Raw genomic sequence first — 18,014 nt, forward strand, 5'->3', positions numbered from 1 at the left:
CACAGTATTTTGCATCCAAACTATTAATCAAGTCGTCATCATCTAAAATTGAGTGATAAAATCACTGCAACTGCGAACCAAAATATTAAACTACCATAGACAAAAGACTCTTTCAAAGTTTCATTTAATTGATTATATTAAATCTAACACCAAACTTGTTCACATTTACAGCCTTACGCATTGGAATGCCTTTCATTAGCAGACTGAGGCAACTGTCTCCCTTGGCACAGGCATGAGGTATCTCAACTCACTTAACCATACATAATGAGATCATAGGGCAGTCCCACTTTGGTGCTGCCATTCTCACTCTTGTCGTCCTATCCAAAGACACAGTGCCACAGCAGAGAAAGGGCAACATCACAATGGATGGATTGACAAATACAACAGAAAACATATATGTATTGGAATGAAGCAGCTCCATCCAGGGATCACTCGCGCTCTTCATCACCAGTGTTCTTAGATACATAAATATGTTTGCCAGATGTTTCAAGTAGTAGCAGCAGCAAAGAGTAGGCAGTTTTAGCAGCTGAGGTATTAGAGCTAGACGACTTCGATAGAATCCATTGAGGCCTGACGACTAAGAATGCGTCAGTTAGAATGTACAGATGCCTGACCAACCTGCAATTAGAATTTCTTTTTTAATCAAATGTGTAAGAGAAAAATGGTTGCACAAGAAACTCGTATAAAAAGGCATATGTACGTGAGTTGTGTGATAATATGGAGATTTCAAAGCTTGTGCTAACATGTATGAATAGAGAAAAAAACAAATTTACAGAATAATGTGATGTGTCTACGTCTCTCAATATAAGTAAGACCTCATACTGCATTGCAAATGCCTGGTAGCTCAGACTGACACAATTGTTGTGTAGGTTGCGGTGCCTTGTATGCAATTGTTTGCATCTCCCGGCACACGTGTTCAAAAGATCTAAGATCACACACTTACAGTATGGTTCCCTAATCCTATTGCTAGCAAGTTATGAATTTTCTAGTAATGGATTGGATCTTCTAGTTTCCTGTTATATTCAATCTTTCTGTTCCTGTGATCAAGAAAAAATAGAAAGTAGGTCTCAGATCACACCACCAACTGAATGGTTCCCTTATTTATTGCTAGCAAGTTATGCAATTTTTAGCAATGGATTGCATCTCCTAGTTCCCTGTTAAATTTAGTCTTTCTTTGTTCCTGTGATCAAGATTCATTCTCTTCATGGAAAAGAGGAGGTAGGTTGGTCCACAGATGGAGAAAAAAATATTTACCTTAGACGATGACACATGGTATTCGGTCAGTCACTTCTAAAGTCCTCATAATTGACTCCATCAGATTTGGTGTCAAGCCTTCCGTGGTCTTCTTCTTAAAAAGATTAAGAGAGACACAACACATAATTCAAGGTGCGAAAATGCATAGACATGAACAGGGAAAGAAGGAAACATATAGCAACATAATACCTTTAAATTCCCTTGATGGAGAACTTGAAAAATTATTTGAATCAGCTGGAATATAAGGAGACCTTGCGTAATTCTCTAATATATCTAGAACAGAAAAGGACAAATAAATTAGTAGAATGTCATTAAAACATATATAATATATATGTGTTGTGGTTGGAAGAAACCAGCACAATGATTGAAATCATCTGTTAGATCTAAAAAGCTGAAGTTTCTGGGCATCTGACTAAACCCGAGTGAAGATGTATCCATATCGAGGAGAGAATTGTGTATGTGTTGTTCACTCAAATCTGAACTACTGAAGGAAGCATCTGCAAGTGGTTGTGGTTCCAAGATGCCATTATCATTACCAAAGGGAAATTCATCGCTTGAATAGATTGGCTCTGACTTTACTGTCATCCCATTCATTCCTGGTATCCTCCCAATGCGATCTTTATGTGAGGCAAACACACTTGTAGAGGCATTCACGTTCCCAACAAGAATTGATGGATCATTGCCCAGACAGTTTTCAGGTTGCCCCATAGGCTTAGCATTTACAAGAGCACTTGAAAAATCTCCATTGAAAGGCATGGAATCTGGCCTTGAAGAAGTGGATGCAGGTTGAGACAAATAGCATGACGGAGTTTGATGAGCTGGAAAAAAGAATAATAGTATTAGATTTCTACAATGAAATAGTGTCATGCGACTGGTTGAAATTTCTCTTGATAATAACTGACAAACAACTGATTTATTTGATTTGTTAAAAGTTTTTAGTGAAGATGCCTCTTCAATAGCAGAATAGCCCTATTACCGACTCATAAGTTCTCTATTCGGGCACCCAAATCTTTCTACCACATCTAATATCTCTATGATATTCCATGTATCATTATACAATCACAATGCCTAATATGATTCTCATATGTCCCTTTTGTTTCAAAATCACACTCCATATGGCATCCTATTTGTTCTTCGATAATGGTCAAATCTTCCTTCTTCCTGTGACAAGAATAGTCAGGGCTAATGGCTTAAGCATGGAGGTCATCATCAAATGGTTGCTTGTAGATGAGACCAAGCAAAGCAAATTATGTACAAAAATATCCAAATATTTGGAGTTTGCATTCACCTCATACTACCAAAAAACTCTTTGGAATTTTCCAAGATCACCTTTAAATTTTAACAACATTTGACTATGCTATGTGTTTCGTTTCACTTTACCTTCAACTCTTTGTCTAACTAGAGAATTTAGAAAACAGTGACATGAAGGCAAATTCCATATAGTAGTTAAGGGAATCAACAACAATAATAAAACATGAAATAGACATACAAGCTAGAGAATTAGAGCCATTGGTAAAGGGTAAGGCTGCAACTCCTGGAGGGCATGCTTTCTGCATAAGCTCAACCTGTTTCTCAAGAAGGTTATTGAACACCACGATTTGGTTTTTAAGGATCAGTCTAAGATGATATGCTTTGAAAAACTCTTGGTTCTCCTCCTCAAGCTTTTGCCAGACTGTACAGCAACAAAACATGAAGCTCAATTAAAACAGACTAATTAAAAAATTGAATAAAAAAATATGTCAAATCTGGTGATTTTAATCGCAATATTAACAAGTTTTTACAAGACAATAGTATGGCAGTCATACTTTCTAAATCAGGCTGTTGAGCAGTTAGGGAATAGCATGCATAAGAAAGAATAACAAAGATTGAGATAAGTGGAGTTTCTTGGCATGACAAAGTCAAAAAATTGCTATCAATGAGCAATCTATAAAAGAAGATAAAATGAGAGCAAAAGGAAGTTAGGAATGCATGGATATGTTGAATGTTGATGACTTATGAAGATGTGAGACATACAGAGAGATCAAAGAAAATTCTAGATAATATGACTAAAAACAATATAAAGAGGTTTGGTTATCATTAAAAATATAGCCTTATAAGAGTAAAGACAAGATCCATGTTGCTGACCCCTTGACAATTGGGGGCAAACACGGATTATTATTGATCAGAGTAGTGGATATAAATGATGAAAAGCAACACAACACTAGACAGATATGAATGTCGCAAGTGTGGAAATAAACTATACATCGAATAATTTGTTGAATCCACAAATAATCAGACAAACACAATCCTGTAAAAAAGATAAATTTCAACAACATAGGATGATCTGTTCAGAATTACCAAGTTCAGTGAAACTAGGCTCTATCTTTGCTTGAAGAGACAAAGTGTCAACTACTTCTTTCTGGTTCATGTATAGTTGAAGGCATCGTTCAATAAGATTCTGAACCTGAAAATTCATAAGGCAAGATGGAGCAGACGAAACCTTTCATTGAGAAAATCAACGTAAAGCAACTATTTATCTAACATTTAAAAAAAACAAAGAAGGTGCATATATTTTATAATCAACCTATCATCTCTATGTGGTTATCTTAAAGTATAAAAGTAATCAGGCAAGTCAGATTTAGAAATCCAATAAAGCTAACAGAATTGTTCATCATGCTCGTCCATCTGCCCATAAAATAGAGTTTGAGTGTCACTAAAGCATGGTAGCTAAATCATATTACCTGGTAGTGAGTAACAACTAACAAGAAAACATAGAACTCTATTCTAACAAGAATAATTTGATTGTCATTTTACATGAATCCACAGGCAATGCGCAAAAGCACCAATAGGATGTTATGCATTTAATCAGATCACTAATAGTACAACAATTGAACAGAATTTAATTTCCTGTTTCTGACCAAATAATAAGATGCAATGTCATTTAAATTCAAATATATTGCACACCTAATGAACATACGAGACATACCCATGTGAATATTACAGGATAAGATCATGTAGTCAACTTCGTATTGACAACAGCAGGATTTCAAAAGTTCAAATTTTGCAAGGTAAATAAGCAAGTGATGCAAGAACCACTTCAGCTCACAATCAGCGACCAGAAGACAGTGAACAAGTTTTTAGATCACTTGATAGACTAAATTTAGAAACATCAACCAAGGAAAATCCAAATTAACTGCTAATATCCCGGAACCAAATTCAAAAGTCTGCTTACTAGTTGTATATCCCGACGGGAAACCTTCCTGACTTCTCCGCTCGACATCTTGCCCTTCCAACCCAAAGGCTTCAAAAATCGAATCTCGCACAAAACAAAGCGCCCCGGTACGCGCTCGATCACATACCAGTCACGATCACAGAGAACGACGACCTGATGAGCACACAGCAAACCAAAACAAACACACTGAGCCACAAATGACGACGATAAGCCACCGGGCGTGAAGGCCCGCTTTACCTTTCGCCGACAGAGCGGGATTCTCGATGCGGCCTCGCTGATTCGTGGGTTTCCGATTCACGGCGAGCATTCGCGCCTGGAATTGGGGGCAGTGGGCGGGTAGGGCATCGAGCGGGATGGGATCATGGGAAGCAGATGGAATGGAGGAAAGCTGGAGGAGATGACGTCGTCGAGCTTCCCGGGTGGGAGAATACAAGCGACCTGATCGAGCCACGTAGACTTCGAGCACGTGAGGCGGCGATTGGACGGCAGTGATGGAAGATTCATATTATCGTGAACGAATTGTTCGCCGATTTTAAAATTTATACGCTTCCTCTCCTTTCACTTGTGGTCGTAGTTGCCTAATAAAGTAACAATGGCGGCCGGCGTGCGTGGACCCCACAGAAGCTTAAAGCAATCTACTATTCTGTTCATGAACTTCGATACGCTCTACGTAAATAGCTAGCTCAGCTGGTATTTATGCATACAATTTTGAAACGTATTCGCTTCATAATCTTCGTGATCATCTAATGATTCGTTTCTGCTCCGTGAGAATCAACACCTGTGCCAGTGCCGCCTTCTCCCGCTGCTCTGCTTGCAGAAGTTGCATCGAGCAATCTTGCGATCGAACACCAATCAGGTTCCACCGCTGCTCTGAAGTTCATCTGAGAAGGTGGCAACCTCGTGAACAGTGCTTCCTTTATGTTCCTCAGAACTCCCTTGTCGTAAGGATTGGCAGCATGGGCATACCTCTGCTTAAAATTCTCACGAGCAGTCTGTTGCAGAAATTAATTTAACTACTCAGGAATCACAGAAAGCTATGATATGTTCGAAGAAAACTCGCCTGATTTGAGGCAATGAGATACGTATGGAAGATGATGATCCCTCCGAGAAAGCAGATCACCATGAAGCTAAAAAGAGCCAACAGAAAAGTTTCAGGTGCGTCGCCGAGTAACTGGAGCAAGCCCATGCGAGCGTCGAGCCAGTTTTTCCTGATCTCCCACCATGCGAAGGCGAATATGTAGATGAAGAGCACCAAAGCGGATGATACAGACACCAGGTAATACCTGTAATTCCTCTGCAAAGAAGGACCAGAAATCAATGTTTTACCAAATCTTTTCATTTCTTGTAGAAAGTCCTACCAGTCCAATGCATTGGTTGATCCATGGGCAATGGTGATCGAACTTTTCGACACAGTTGTCACATACAACGCAGTGGCAGCTTCTCGGTGGCCGATAAATCTTGCAGATTCTACAATATTTGATCTTCACCATTGTGCCACCGATGCTGACCTTCCTGCTCCTCGTCCCGCCACTGACGCCGAGCTCTTCCAGTGATGAGGCTTCGTTCCTTGCGACAATTCCTGGGTCTTTGGTGCTGGCCAAGATCAGATTGGCCATAACCTGTTCGATCATATTCCACTTCTAGCACTCAGAGTGGCTGATTGAAATAGAAGTATCTTGTTGGTAGAACTTACAATTGTGGTGAGCACCATGGAGATGGCGGCTCTGATCGAGCCACGATGTGCTGTGCCATTTGTGTAGGCGCAAAAGACATAGTCGGAGAGGGTGATCGCGACGACGGTTAAGATGAGGCCTCGCGGGTCGGGGCCGCAGATCATGTGTCCCCGGAAGAAGAATACCTGAAGCAACATTGGATGTAGAACAGATTCAACTTTCTGAAGAAAGTATTCATTCGTAAGGGCGTTATCTGCCTACATTTTTCCCTGGCCAGACCTGATACAGTCTGGTCGCAGAACTGTAGGATCCCAACTGGAAGAGGAGACTGCAACAAGGAGGAACTGGGACTGAGGCCTTCAACCAGTTGATGAATTTACTTGCTTTTGGGGGAGGGTCTTGATGAGAAGAAGCCAAGTCTATGGTCTCAAACTCACTGGTAACTTCCATGGCCATGGCTTTGAGAGCGTTCTTTCCCTGTGGCAATTCCAATTCAATTTGGAACTTATTAACTGTCACTTGGAACTGCAAGCGAGAAGTAGTTACACACGAGAGAAGATTGCTGAAATCCATGAAACAACAAAATAAAACAAGCTCGGCAAGCATGGACAGATCATTATTGAACATCCAATCACTGTCATTCCTTGTCCTCGTCATCTCACATGGAAGATATCAACCGAACACATGAATAAAAGATATATAAGTAATGGAAGTAACTAAACGACATTAGCACCTTAATTAATGAAAGGGTCCAACTAATATGGGCACTTGAAAGTCATCATAATCAACTTCAAGTTGGTTTCTGTCTCTATCTATGGCGTAAGACCAATTTAGCATGCCTAACCAGTGTATTACTAATCCTAACTAAACGAGAAGTTTCAGTCATTTAAAAGTGCAATCGGATTGGAAGGCACGTGTGGGCCATGCTGATGGAGGGCCAAATTTGGAAGGCATGTGGGCCCCTTGTAAGACTTTTCTGCTGCCAGGTCTCACATTCTGGTGGATCTTGTGCAGAGGAGCATTTGTGGTCCTCCCTGCCATGGACTCGAGAAGGCAGCTGCTGGTCTCCTCCCCCTCTCAAATCTCCGAAACCTTGGCTTCCTTCTCCATCTCTATCTCTTGACTCTAAGCATGGTCGTTGCGAGGTCTCAGAGATTTTGATTGCGTCCTTAATGGCTTCGGGGTTCCCAAGGCAGAGGAGACTGCCTGCAGGCTGCCCTTCAACTTCCTCTCTCTCTCTCTCGGAGATCGTAGAGGGAAGCGTTCATGAAATGGTATTGGCATTGCTCTTGCTATAACTCCTGTTCTTCTTGCAAAAAGGAAGCGGCCCCACACGATCGGCTCTCCGACCATCTGTGAGGAGGTAAATCACGGTGAATGCGGGACTGGTCAGGACATGTTGGTCGTGGGTTTTGTACATGGCAGATTTTGATATTATTGCAATTGCTACCAATGACCCTCGAACCGCCGACCTCTTCTATAACTCCTGTTCTTAATTACACAGGGAAGAGAAATCGAACCAAAGGTTTGTTGTTGCGTGTGATGTGCCATGGCAGGAGGAGGAGCGTTGAAGGAGGGGAGGAGAGCAGGCAGAGCAGAGGAGAAGATGGAGAAGGAGAAGATGCCCGGCACCGTGTGGTTTGCACTTAAGAAGTCGCTCCACTGCAAGCCCGAGCGCTCTGATGTGTACGACCCCAAGAGCAGGGGGAACGACCATCATCTGGGCAATATCGTCACCAGGAAGCCGGGCAGGTCCGGCTGCTCTAGATCCATAGCCAACCTCAAGGACGTCATCCATGGCAGCAAGAGGCACCTCGAGAAGCCCCCAAGCTGCAGCCCCAGGTCGATCGGCAGCAGCGAGTTCCTCAACCCCATCACCCACGAGGTCATCCTCAGCAACTCCAGGTGCGAGCTCAGGATCACCGGCTTCGGCGCCTGCCCGGACGCCGACCACCACCATTCCTACGTGGGCACCCTCCGCCCTGGCACGCCTAGCCCTGGCGGCCACCACTACACCACACCCCCGAGGAAGTGCTTTGGGGTTTCCCCTGTTTCCAGCTCTGCACTGCTCGGCGATGCAGGAGGAGCTCACCATGCCGCTGTTCTAGCGCAGGCGAAGAGGCCTTCCAATGGGTTGACGTGCCACAAGTGCGGCGAGCAGTTTGGCAAGCTGGAAGATTTGGAGTCGCACCACCTATCCAAGCACGCAGGTGCACTGTAATTTTTTGATTTTTCAGTTGTTGGATCTTGTCATGGAATTGATGAACGTGCAGTGACTGAGCTGGTGGACGGCGACTCGTCGCGGAAGATCGTGGAGATCATCTGCCGAGCGAGCTGGGTGAAGGCGGAGAGCAGCAGCGTCCGCATCGAACACGTCCTCAAGGTCCACAACACGCAGAAGACGCTCGCCTCCTTCGAGGAGTACCGAGAGGCGGTGAAGGCGAGGGCGAGCAAGCTGGCGAAGAAGCACCCCCGCTGCCTCGCAGACGGCAACGAGCTACTGCGGTTCCACGGAACCACCATCGCCTGCGGCCTCGGCGCCGGCGGCTCCTCCACCCTCTGCTCCTCCGACAAGTGCAACGTGTGCCGGATCGTCCGCCACGGCTTCTCGTCGACCAGGAAGGAGGACGCTGCCCGGGGCGGCGGGGTGGGCGTGTTCACGACCTCTACAAGCGGCCGGGCCTTCGGGGCGATCGACGACGCCGGCCAGAAGGCGTTGATAGTGTGCAGGGTGATCGCCGGGAGAGTCCACAGGCCGTTGGACAACTACCAGGAGCTGGCGAGGCAGAGTGGATTCGACTCGGTGGCCGGAAAAGTGGGGCTCTACGCCAACATCGAGGAGCTCTACCTGCTGAACCCGAGGGCTCTGCTTCCATGCTTTGTGGTGATCTGCAAAGCATGAAGCCATTAATTGGTCAAAATTTCTTCTGTTTTTTTTCTTCTCAAGAATCAATCCGAGCGGAAGAAGGTGACAGAATCGTTCGTTTGTGGGCTTGCAGTCAGATTTGTATTTATTACTTGTGTCACTTTTCGCCAGAGAAATCAAAATGGCGACGCCATGCTCGTCCAAATGCTTCCTGGTTCCGTCTTTTTCATCAACATGAGGCTGCTGTCGCCTCTGTTTGATTAAATACTGCATGAACTCACCGGCAAGTTTGAAGAACAAGTTCTGCAACTTCTGCCGAGCAATGATGTTTCAGCAAGAAAATCAATGACTATGAGATTTGAAAATGTAAATTTTAGAAAGAGTATGACAATTGAGATAAAATCTGCTCTTATCAGACAGTTGGCTTGAATAGCGATCCTAGAAGATCTTCTGCATGGCCCCTCCTAAGATTTGTGTTCTATTATGCCAATTCATTGACAAACACATCAAGGGAGTCAAATTTAAGAACAAAAAATAGCATAATTTTTTATAAAATCTGTTGTCAATCCATTGACCAAACGTAATGACGAAAACTGAAATAACCAGAAGAAGAAGAGCAGAAATTGGAAAACGCTGCCACAGAAAGACAGCGATTGTAAGGAAATTGCAAACTTGTCGATTGCATGCATTTATTCCTCTGATTCGTCTTCCTCCTGGAAGCGGAGATGTTTCCCTTCCGGCACAGGCAACCCCTTCAACACTAGCACGCTTAGCGAAACAAGCTTCGATTCACCCACTGCCTCTTCTGCTTCGATCTCGTCGTCGCTGTTGTACACGAATCTCGTATGCTTCCCGGTGAATTCCGGCAGTTTTGGCTTTTCCTCCTCCATCCACATCTTTTTCAGGCCTTCACACAGGTCATCCAGCCCTTCATTTTCTTCTTCTCCTTCCTCGACATCTTCGTCACTGTCCAAGTTGGTGCCACGGAGCACCTCCTCGCCCGATCCAGGAGTCCCCCTTCCGGCTAGGACGCGGTACTTAGCCGCCGCCTCCGATGGCGTCTTCTCTTTCTGGAGGAAGCATCCGGAGGCTAGCCCGACGACGGGGGATTCGTTGGTGACGTCGAGGAGCGCCTGGCGCTCACCGCCATTTTTGGATCTCGCACGCTGCGAAGAATCATCTTGCTTGCTCTTGTGGAGGCTGCGAAGGTGCGAACGGCGGCGCGTGAGGAAGGGGTGCGAACGGGGAATGAAGATGGGTTTAGCTGAGGGTTTTATGGGTAATATGGTAATTTAACTTCTTCTGTCTCCGTGTAAAATCCGCTGTCTCCGATTTTCGAATGGACAGAAAAAAGCGACGGAGACAGAGACACAAATTAATTTTTTGTATCTGTCTCTCATTTCCAAACGGGGACAGAGACAAAAAAACCAAAACGGGGACAGGACAGAAATACAGAGACAGTTTTGATTTTTTTGTCTCTGTCCCCGTTTGGAAATGAGAGACAGATACAAAAAATTAATTTGTGTCTCTGTCTCCGTCGCTTTTTTCTGTCCATTCGAAAATCGGAGACAGCGGATTTTACACGGAGACAGAAGAAGTTAAATTACCATATTACCCATAAAACCCTCAGCTAAACCCATCTTCATTCCCCGTTCGCACCCCTTCCTCACGCGCCGCCGTTCGCACCTTCGCAGCCTCCACAAGAGCAAGCAAGATGATTCTTCGCAGCGTGCGAGATCCAAAAATGGCGGTGAGCGCCAGGCGCTCCTCGACGTCACCAACGAATCCCCCGTCGTCGGGCTAGCCTCCGGATGCTTCCTCCAGAAAGAGAAGACGCCATCGGAGGCGGCGGCTAAGTACCGCGTCCTAGCCGGAAGGGGGACTCCTGGATCGGGCGAGGAGGTGCTCCGTGGCACCAACTTGGACAGTGACGAAGATGTCGAGGAAGGAGAAGAAGAAAATGAAGGGCTGGATGACCTGTGTGAAGGCCTGAAAAAGATGTGGATGGAGGAGGAAAAGCCAAAACTGCCGGAATTCACCGGGAAGCATACGAGATTCGTGTACAACAGCGACGACGAGATCGAAGCAGAAGAGGCAGTGGGTGAATCGAAGCTTGTTTCGCTAAGCGTGCTAGTGTTGAAGGGGTTGCCTGTGCCGGAAGGGAAACATCTCCGCTTCCAGGAGGAAGACGAATCAGAGGAATAAATGCATGCAATCGACAAGTTTGCAATTTCCTTACAATCGCTGTCTTTCTGTGGTAAAGTGGGAAACAACTAAAATTGAGTATTAAAAATGAGGAAAATAATATTAAATATCATAGAACAGATACATTCAAAACTGCTGAAGGAGAGCTGAGCTCACTGCGTTTCAGTCTTCTAGACGAAAATAGCCTTTTTTTTAAATAATTAATTAAATTAAAAGATGCTCCATAAGATATTTTGTATTTAAAAATACTCGTTCGTAGCAGTCACTTTATGATTTTTTAATAGTTATTATAATATGAAACTGTTTCATTTTAAATAAAATTATTATATAAAAATTATTATTATATTAAAATATTTTTTATCAACTTATGAAAATTATTTAAATTTTATCAAAATAATTTTAAATTCATTAAAATTATTTTAAAATAATTATAATTATTATAATATTATATTAATTGTTATACATGTAACAATACTCCACGTGATAGGGTCAATTATATTTTTTGAATAAAATATATGATAAAATGCCTATTTGATAATTTTTATAAAAAGAATGTTTATTTGAAATTATATTTGTAAATAAATTGAATATTTATGAATAAGTTTAGTATTCAATTTGATAATAATTTATTTATATTCATTCAATATATATAAAATTAATTAAATAAATAAAATTAATCAACTTATTAAATTAGACGAGCAAACTTAAACACATACATGTTCAATTCGTTAATATTCAAGAACAACACTCGCAAATAATATTCGTAAATAAAATTATTATCAACATATTAAATAAATAAAAAAATTTAAAATGAACAAATAAATTTATATTATCAAACTCAATAACTAATCAAATAAATTTAAATTATAAAACTTTTAAACAATCAAATAAATTTAAATTAAAAATTTAATTATATCTAAACGAATCAAATTTAAATCAAAACTAGATCAAACTCAAATTTATAAAAAAAATAAATTAAATTTAGGATAATTATTTCAACAAGATTAGGTTAATTTTATTTGTCAAATAAGTTGAAATGTGGGATGCCATTTTAATTTTAATTTTTTAATTTTTTTCTTGGGTAAGAGAAAGGTCAATGCATGTGTTATTTCTCGTCTCTGACCTCAATTATTGCGACTGCACAATCTCCTCCGGGTCAGCCGCTAGCAATAATAAAAGCCATATTAATGACCTCGCCACTGCAAACTCAAATCTTATTAATTGAACAATTGACCAATTGCTAAGACAAAAAAAGTTTCCTTTTAACTTTTATCTGAAATGGTCCATTCCTCAACCTGCTTCAACCCTCAACTTTTATACTCAACCTTTTCTTCCAGTTGATCCAAAGAAACTTCGATCGAGAAGACCATAGACACCCTGTAAAACAGCAAGATCATGTGCTGAGAAAGAACCCTAACACTTTCAAAAGACTGGCTGTGTTCATGTTTTCTGTAATTTTATCTCGACAACAGTATCAGCTTGCTCGATCGAGGGCTTATCCCAATTATGTCCAAGACTCAATAGTTAAGTACTTTTTCATGACGGCAATGATATCATTTAATACTGTTGAATTGAATCCCAATGATCCAAGCAAGCAAAACCAACCAGATATATATATATATTTCAACCAAACGGAGCTTTGAATTTGTTTGTACACTATCATCATCATGCATGTGGAAAGGAAGACGAGGGAAGGAGACCACGTTGAATTCTGCTACTCCAACAATGGCACATGAAAGATCGCAGTGGAAGGACAAGTATGCTGACAAGATTCTGAGTCGTAGGGGGGATCTAGTTGTTGTCAACGCTGCTGGAATCTATCTCTCCTCCTGCCGTCGTCGAGCTCTGCAAGGCGAAGGTGAGGTTCGTGTTGAATGATCAGTTAAATCGTAGTTACTTGATGCATGGTAAAAAATGTAGCAGGATGGAGCAGTTAAATCTGAACTGTAGCACAAAATTGACGCAAGCAAAGGGGATGATGCGAGCACGGGCAGCTCTGAAACTGGAAAATTTGGAGGAGAAATGGCAAATTCTGATCGGAAAAGCGGAGTTTTCTAAAGTTTGGTCAAGATCCGATCTTTTGAGGTTCTCTCACCTTCGCCGACGAGATCGCCTCGGCGTCCGGTTGACAGTCCGGCGGATCCTCGAAGACCGACGCGGAAAGCTGCTTGCGGGCCAGGCCGATGTCGAAGAGGATGACGCCGGAGGCGGGATCGTCGACGAGGATGCCCTTCACCGGGAGCCACAGGAAGAGCTCCTCCTGCGACCACCCGACGACGCCCCCGAGCGCGCCGTAGCTGAGGTTGCCGCTCACGACGCTGTCAAAGTAAGCGAGGCCGCCGCCTCCGCCGCCGCCGTAGCGGGCGTAGCAGGCCCCGCGGAGCTGGACCTCGAGGAGGCCGGAGGCGGGGTCCAGGGCGAAGGAATCCACAGCCTTGGGGAGTAGACCAGCAGGGAGCCCGTAGCTGCGGAGCAGGCCGCGCAAGGACCCACCGGCGTCGGCGCCGGCGCCGGAAACAACAGCGAGGAAGGTTAATAGAGGCAGAAAAGCCGGAAGCGCGAGGAAAGGCGACGCCTTTGCCATCGAATTGGGTTTAAGGAAGGGTTTGTCGTTCGGACATGGAATCTTTCACGAGAATTCGGCAAGAGAAAGAATTCAAAGAGGAAGACAGAGAAATCCTGAGGCAGCTTTTGATCAACTAACTTTGTTTGTCCATTTCACATTAAAATATATTCCCCACACAAATTGCCAATAACATTAATAAATGTCACTTCAATTGTTAATCTAATGGAACCACTAAACTATTTGAAGCAATCATAGTACTACCTTCCTTGCATTCCAACAAAAGATCATAGCAACTTTGTATTTGTCATTATTATCATAGTAAAGACAGGCAAGATCAATTAGTTATGATTCTTCTTCACCAAACCAGTAACAATCTAAGTAGCATTTTGTTTACTAGCTTGTGTGTGATTTTGGTGAAAGGGGAGTGAGCGAAGAACAGAGACAGTTGAAGCACTTGATGTAAACCATTTTGTCCCAACTCCCAAGAGAATCTTTAGAACAGAGACAGTGCTGAGCTAAAACGAGCTGGAAGCCCTATCCAATTTGATTAACACAAAGCCCACTGGCAGGCTGTTAATTTAATAGCAAAGTTTTGCTGCACAATTCAAACCGACGACCTGCATGGTTTGACGAAAACTGATCATGGCGATGCAAGAATACGGTAGTAATGGCCATGGCGGAAGGCTTCTCGAACACAAGAGGAGACTTTGATAACAAGTCAAACAAAGGGTTTGATGTTACTGCGAACTACTAATTCTCTACACGAAATGGCCAATGTTTCTATCTTCCTGTGAGCATGGTGATCGAAACGCCTGAGGATGAAATGGCCTTCAGCTCTACGGTCGACGAGTCCTCAGTCTCACAGAAGCTTCTATCTGTGGTGAAGGTCGGCTGCCTCGGGGGAGCAGGAACCACAGTATCACTCTCCAGCATCACCACAACTGATGCCATGCTCGGTCGGTCATTCGGCTGATCTTGCAGGCAGAGAAGTGCCAGGTTCAGGCATTTGGTCACTGATGATTTGAGAGAAGTCGAGTTCGCTGATTCCTTGATGACAGGGTCGATGAATTCCATCACTCTTCCTTCGTTCCAAAGCTTCCAGGCCTGCATGAAGGTGTTACTGAATGCTCGAGGGAAGAAGATTAGATATATAGGAGAAAAAGATTGCTTACTAATGTTATGAGGTTTAAGCTCCATTCTGGATGATGATACGAGTTGTTTCTTTTTCCACTGAGAATCTCTAGTGCTAAAACTCCAAAACTATAGACATCAGATTTCGATGAGAAATAGCCTTGCATTGCGTACTCAGGAGCCATGTAACCACTGTGTTTGTGCGAGGAGCAACTGGTTAAGTTTACATGAACAATTAAGGAGATTGATCGAACAAGATTTGGTGTATGATCACTCACAATGTTCCGACCACTCGCTTTGTGCTCGTCTCATCGTCGTTTCCGAATATCCTCGCCATGCCGAAATCCGAGATCTTAGGATTCATCTCTTTGTCGAGCAAGATGTTACTGGCTTTCAGATCGCGATGGATGATTCGTAGCCTTGAGTCCCTGTGGAGGTACACTAGCCCCCGGGCGATCCCTTCGACGATGGCGTACCTTGTGTTCCAATCCAGAATGGTGTTCTTCGTCGAATCTGCAATTGATCTCGATGAGTGATCGAGAGAAATGAAAGTTGAAGGAGTTTATAGTAAGCAGAGCACTAACCGAACAGGAAGACATCTAGGCTTTTGTTGGGCATGTATTCGTAGATGAGTATCTTCTCCTGCTCGTGAATGCAACAACCCAAGAGCCTAACGAGGTTCCTGTGCTGTAGCTTGGAGATCAGCTTCACCTCGTTCTTGAATTCCTCGATGCCTTGTCCTGAGCTCCTCGAAAGCCTCTTTACTGCTAGTTCTTGGCCATCGAAACTTGTTCCCTATGATCTCACAACGATACGTTAATCACAAGTTTTTGTTTTCCTTTTGAAATTAGAAAAACGATTGCAGGCGCACCTTATAAACAGGGCCGAAACCTCCTTCACCGATCAGTTCAGAGTCTGAGAATTCTTTGGTGGCGAACAAGACAGAATCGAAACTCCACAATTGTAACTCAGACAACTCCTCCTCGTTGCTCTCATCAGTGATTCTAATCGAGTCTGAGACACTCGCAGCTCCACCGAAGCTCGAATACGTTAACACTGGTTCTGTTGAAGGAATTGTTTTGAACATCAGTTTAAGCTAAGCTAACCAATGGAGTAAACGAGTGATTTGCCATGGATACCTTGAATTCTCCTCCTGCACTTCCATAGCAAGAAGAGGGATCCCAAGGAAACCAAAACCAGTAATACAACGATCACAGCTATGATTATTGTCCGAGTTCTTGTTTTGTTGGTTGCTGCAACAGAGAGAATGAAATTGGTTAGAAATATGATTGTGAAAAGAAGAGGAAGTTGGAGAAGGTCACTCACTGAGTTCCGATCCGGCGAGTCGGATAAACAAGTCCTCTCCGCCGCCGCCGGAAAACATTTGGACGTCCAACAAGTCCACCCCCCACGTCAAGCACCCGATGCCGGTCACGTAAGCATAGGCCGTGCAGGAGCAATTCCTCAAACACCTGTCGGAGCAGGAAGGGGCGTCCAGAACGTCAGGGATCCAGTCCGACAAGTCTGGCAATTTTGTACCCTCGAGTTGGATAAACCCATCTCCGCCACTTCCGGCGGCGGAGCAACCTAGCGCCGTCTTCCTCACGCAGCCACTCGACCAATTGCCGGCGTCCCACTCGTCGCCGGAGGCCGGCTGGAACCCTGCGAGGCAACTGCAGATGGGAGAGGACTCGTCGGTGCAACGCGCGTTCTTGCCGCAGGTGTTGTAGATGTCGCACGCCGTCACCGGCTGCGCCCAATACTGGACCCATTCGCTGGTGTCGTTCCTCCAGATCATGTGCTTCTCGACGCCGTCCCAGGAGAGGACGTAGCGGTGGGAGCTGTTGAACTGTTCGTAGTAGAAATACATTCTCTGCTCCCGGACGAAGTCGTTGAGCCTGAAGCCGTAGATGTACTGCGGCACCATGTTCTGTACCCCGATGAAGACCTGCTGGTTCCACCGCCCGGAGCGCCACCGCAGCCGGTCTCCCTCCCACATGAATATCTGCGTCGACCCCCGCGGGTCCATGCTTAGCGAGAAGTTCCCCGGCGCCGGGTCGTTCTCGCTCGTCCAAGAGGTGATGTATTGGTTCTGCCCCGTTCGGAGATCGAGACCCACCTTCATCCCCGGCATGTACGTGTCGCTCGGATGGTCGAAGCTCTGCCACCGGACGCCGCCGGAGTCATTGAGGAGCAAGTTTCCGGAATCCGTCAGCTGGACCACGGAGTTGTTGGAGGAAAGGGCGGCGCCAGAGGACCAGAGGGTGCGGTTGGCGGCGTCGAGGACGACGAGGTTGCCGTCGGAGGCGATGCCGAAGGCGCCTCCATCGTCGAGGACGGGTTCCCGGCGGTTGGCGACCCAGAGGACGGTGTCGGTGGAGAAGTCGTGGTACCAGATTCCGACGTAGCGGCTGGACGACTGCCCAGGCCTGAAGAATCCCAGCTCGAAGATGCTCCCCGGCGAGATGAGCCTATCCCCGTCGCGAAGGAACTCTCCGGGATTGATGGTGTCAGCTGCTTGCGAAATCAGCGGCAACAAAACTACTATCGCAAGCGAGAGCAGCCAAGCAGCAGCCATGGAGGAACACGACAGCGAATCAATTCTACTGAAGCACTGATCAAGCTTCTTCTTCCTCCTTTACGATGAGGAATCTTGCAAACTTTCTGATCATAAAGCAAAAAGTAGCATAAGCCTGAACCAGCAAGAGGTTGGGCAGGTATGAACAGGCAGTTGACGAAGTCTTCTCCTATCTGAGAGTGGCCACGAACCTTCTTTTAAACCAATTCTTTTGCAGAAAGGAGCTTCCTTTATCAGCATCTCGATCGTAATAACTAAAGTTGGAAAAAGACGGTATTTGGTAAGAACAATATTTTCATATAATAACGGAGGAAGAATTTCGATAGTTGATTCATGTACAGAAGTCAGAACAATCTTTTTCTCATTTGGTAAAGTGAAAATGATAGAGATTGATTTGAGAAGTAAGAACAAGGATTAGGTGGAGAAGATTCTGCCCGTGGTGCGCCTAATCAACCAGTTGGAGATGAGAAAACCGAAGACCCGTGCCCATGTGCCCAAAGGTTTGACCGAAATGGTGAAAAACTAAGAAG

The 18,014-nt window shown here is 44.4% G+C and overlaps 7 protein-coding genes across 10 annotated transcripts; 2 read left to right on the forward strand and 5 right to left on the reverse strand.

Moving 5' to 3' along the window:
* Positions 1-153: 153 nt before the first annotated feature.
* Positions 154-4,821, reverse strand: LOC141837800 (uncharacterized). Of its 3 annotated transcripts, none has more exons than XM_074725172.1 (8): positions 4,703-4,821; positions 4,466-4,618; positions 3,592-3,697; positions 2,744-2,926; positions 1,614-2,072; positions 1,444-1,527; positions 1,255-1,348; positions 154-618 (listed from the first exon to the last, which is right to left on the reverse strand). In XM_074725172.1, the coding sequence occupies exons 2-7, from the start codon at positions 4,511-4,513 to the stop codon at positions 1,281-1,283; spliced, it is 948 nt and encodes a 315-aa protein (XP_074581273.1). In that variant the 5' UTR covers positions 4,514-4,618; positions 4,703-4,821; the 3' UTR covers positions 154-618; positions 1,255-1,280. The 3 variants fall into 3 exon arrangements, with proteins under 3 accessions (XP_074581273.1, XP_074581272.1, XP_074581271.1); XM_074725171.1 differs by having other exon boundaries at positions 154-570; positions 1,608-2,072; XM_074725170.1 differs by having other exon boundaries at positions 1,608-2,072.
* A 387-nt stretch (positions 4,822-5,208) lies between these two features.
* LOC141837465 (putative protein S-acyltransferase 7) lies at positions 5,209-6,688 on the reverse strand. Its single transcript, XM_074724860.1, has 5 exons — positions 6,400-6,688; positions 6,159-6,323; positions 5,824-6,084; positions 5,526-5,759; positions 5,209-5,457 (listed from the first exon to the last, which is right to left on the reverse strand). Exons 1-5 carry the CDS (start codon positions 6,592-6,594, stop codon positions 5,209-5,211), a joined length of 1,104 nt encoding a protein of 367 aa, XP_074580961.1. The 5' UTR covers positions 6,595-6,688.
* A 472-nt stretch (positions 6,689-7,160) lies between these two features.
* On the forward strand, positions 7,161-9,332 carry LOC141837801 (uncharacterized). Of its 2 annotated transcripts, XM_074725175.1 has the most exons (3): positions 7,161-7,412; positions 7,695-8,348; positions 8,412-9,332. In XM_074725175.1, the coding sequence occupies exons 2-3, from the start codon at positions 7,745-7,747 to the stop codon at positions 9,038-9,040; spliced, it is 1,233 nt and encodes a 410-aa protein (XP_074581276.1). In that variant the 5' UTR covers positions 7,161-7,412; positions 7,695-7,744; the 3' UTR covers positions 9,041-9,332. The 2 variants fall into 2 exon arrangements, with proteins under 2 accessions (XP_074581276.1, XP_074581275.1); XM_074725174.1 differs by lacking the exon at positions 7,161-7,412 and having other exon boundaries at positions 7,622-8,348.
* A 213-nt stretch (positions 9,333-9,545) lies between these two features.
* Positions 9,546-10,650, reverse strand: LOC141837466 (uncharacterized). Its single transcript, XM_074724861.1, has 2 exons — positions 10,620-10,650; positions 9,546-10,268 (listed from the first exon to the last, which is right to left on the reverse strand). The coding sequence occupies exons 1-2, from the start codon at positions 10,648-10,650 to the stop codon at positions 9,694-9,696; spliced, it is 606 nt and encodes a 201-aa protein (XP_074580962.1). The 3' UTR covers positions 9,546-9,693.
* Positions 10,651-10,657: 7 nt separating this feature from the next.
* LOC141837467 (uncharacterized) lies at positions 10,658-11,218 on the forward strand (the record flags this gene model as incomplete). Its single annotated transcript, XM_074724862.1, has 1 exon — positions 10,658-11,218. A coding segment is annotated over one exon (552 nt), but the record flags the coding sequence as incomplete, so codon positions are not given.
* Positions 11,219-12,805: 1,587 nt separating this feature from the next.
* LOC141837803 (uncharacterized) lies at positions 12,806-13,895 on the reverse strand. The gene is made up of 2 exons (XM_074725177.1): positions 13,305-13,895; positions 12,806-13,054 (listed from the first exon to the last, which is right to left on the reverse strand). Exons 1-2 carry the CDS (start codon positions 13,791-13,793, stop codon positions 13,001-13,003), a joined length of 543 nt encoding a protein of 180 aa, XP_074581278.1. The 5' UTR covers positions 13,794-13,895; the 3' UTR covers positions 12,806-13,000.
* A 182-nt stretch (positions 13,896-14,077) lies between these two features.
* LOC141837802 (G-type lectin S-receptor-like serine/threonine-protein kinase B120) lies at positions 14,078-17,669 on the reverse strand. Its single transcript, XM_074725176.1, has 7 exons — positions 16,233-17,669; positions 16,046-16,159; positions 15,778-15,968; positions 15,491-15,701; positions 15,185-15,419; positions 14,948-15,098; positions 14,078-14,879 (listed from the first exon to the last, which is right to left on the reverse strand). Exons 1-7 carry the CDS (start codon positions 17,482-17,484, stop codon positions 14,556-14,558), a joined length of 2,478 nt encoding a protein of 825 aa, XP_074581277.1. The 5' UTR covers positions 17,485-17,669; the 3' UTR covers positions 14,078-14,555.
* Between the last annotated feature and the right edge of the window lie 345 nt (positions 17,670-18,014).

Source organism: Curcuma longa, chromosome 11, assembly GCF_044706935.1.
Source record: "Curcuma longa cultivar G26 ecotype Majalengka, Jawa Barat chromosome 11, ITB_CL_G26_1.1, whole genome shotgun sequence".
Classification (NCBI taxonomy): Eukaryota; Viridiplantae; Streptophyta; class Magnoliopsida; order Zingiberales; family Zingiberaceae; genus Curcuma; species Curcuma longa.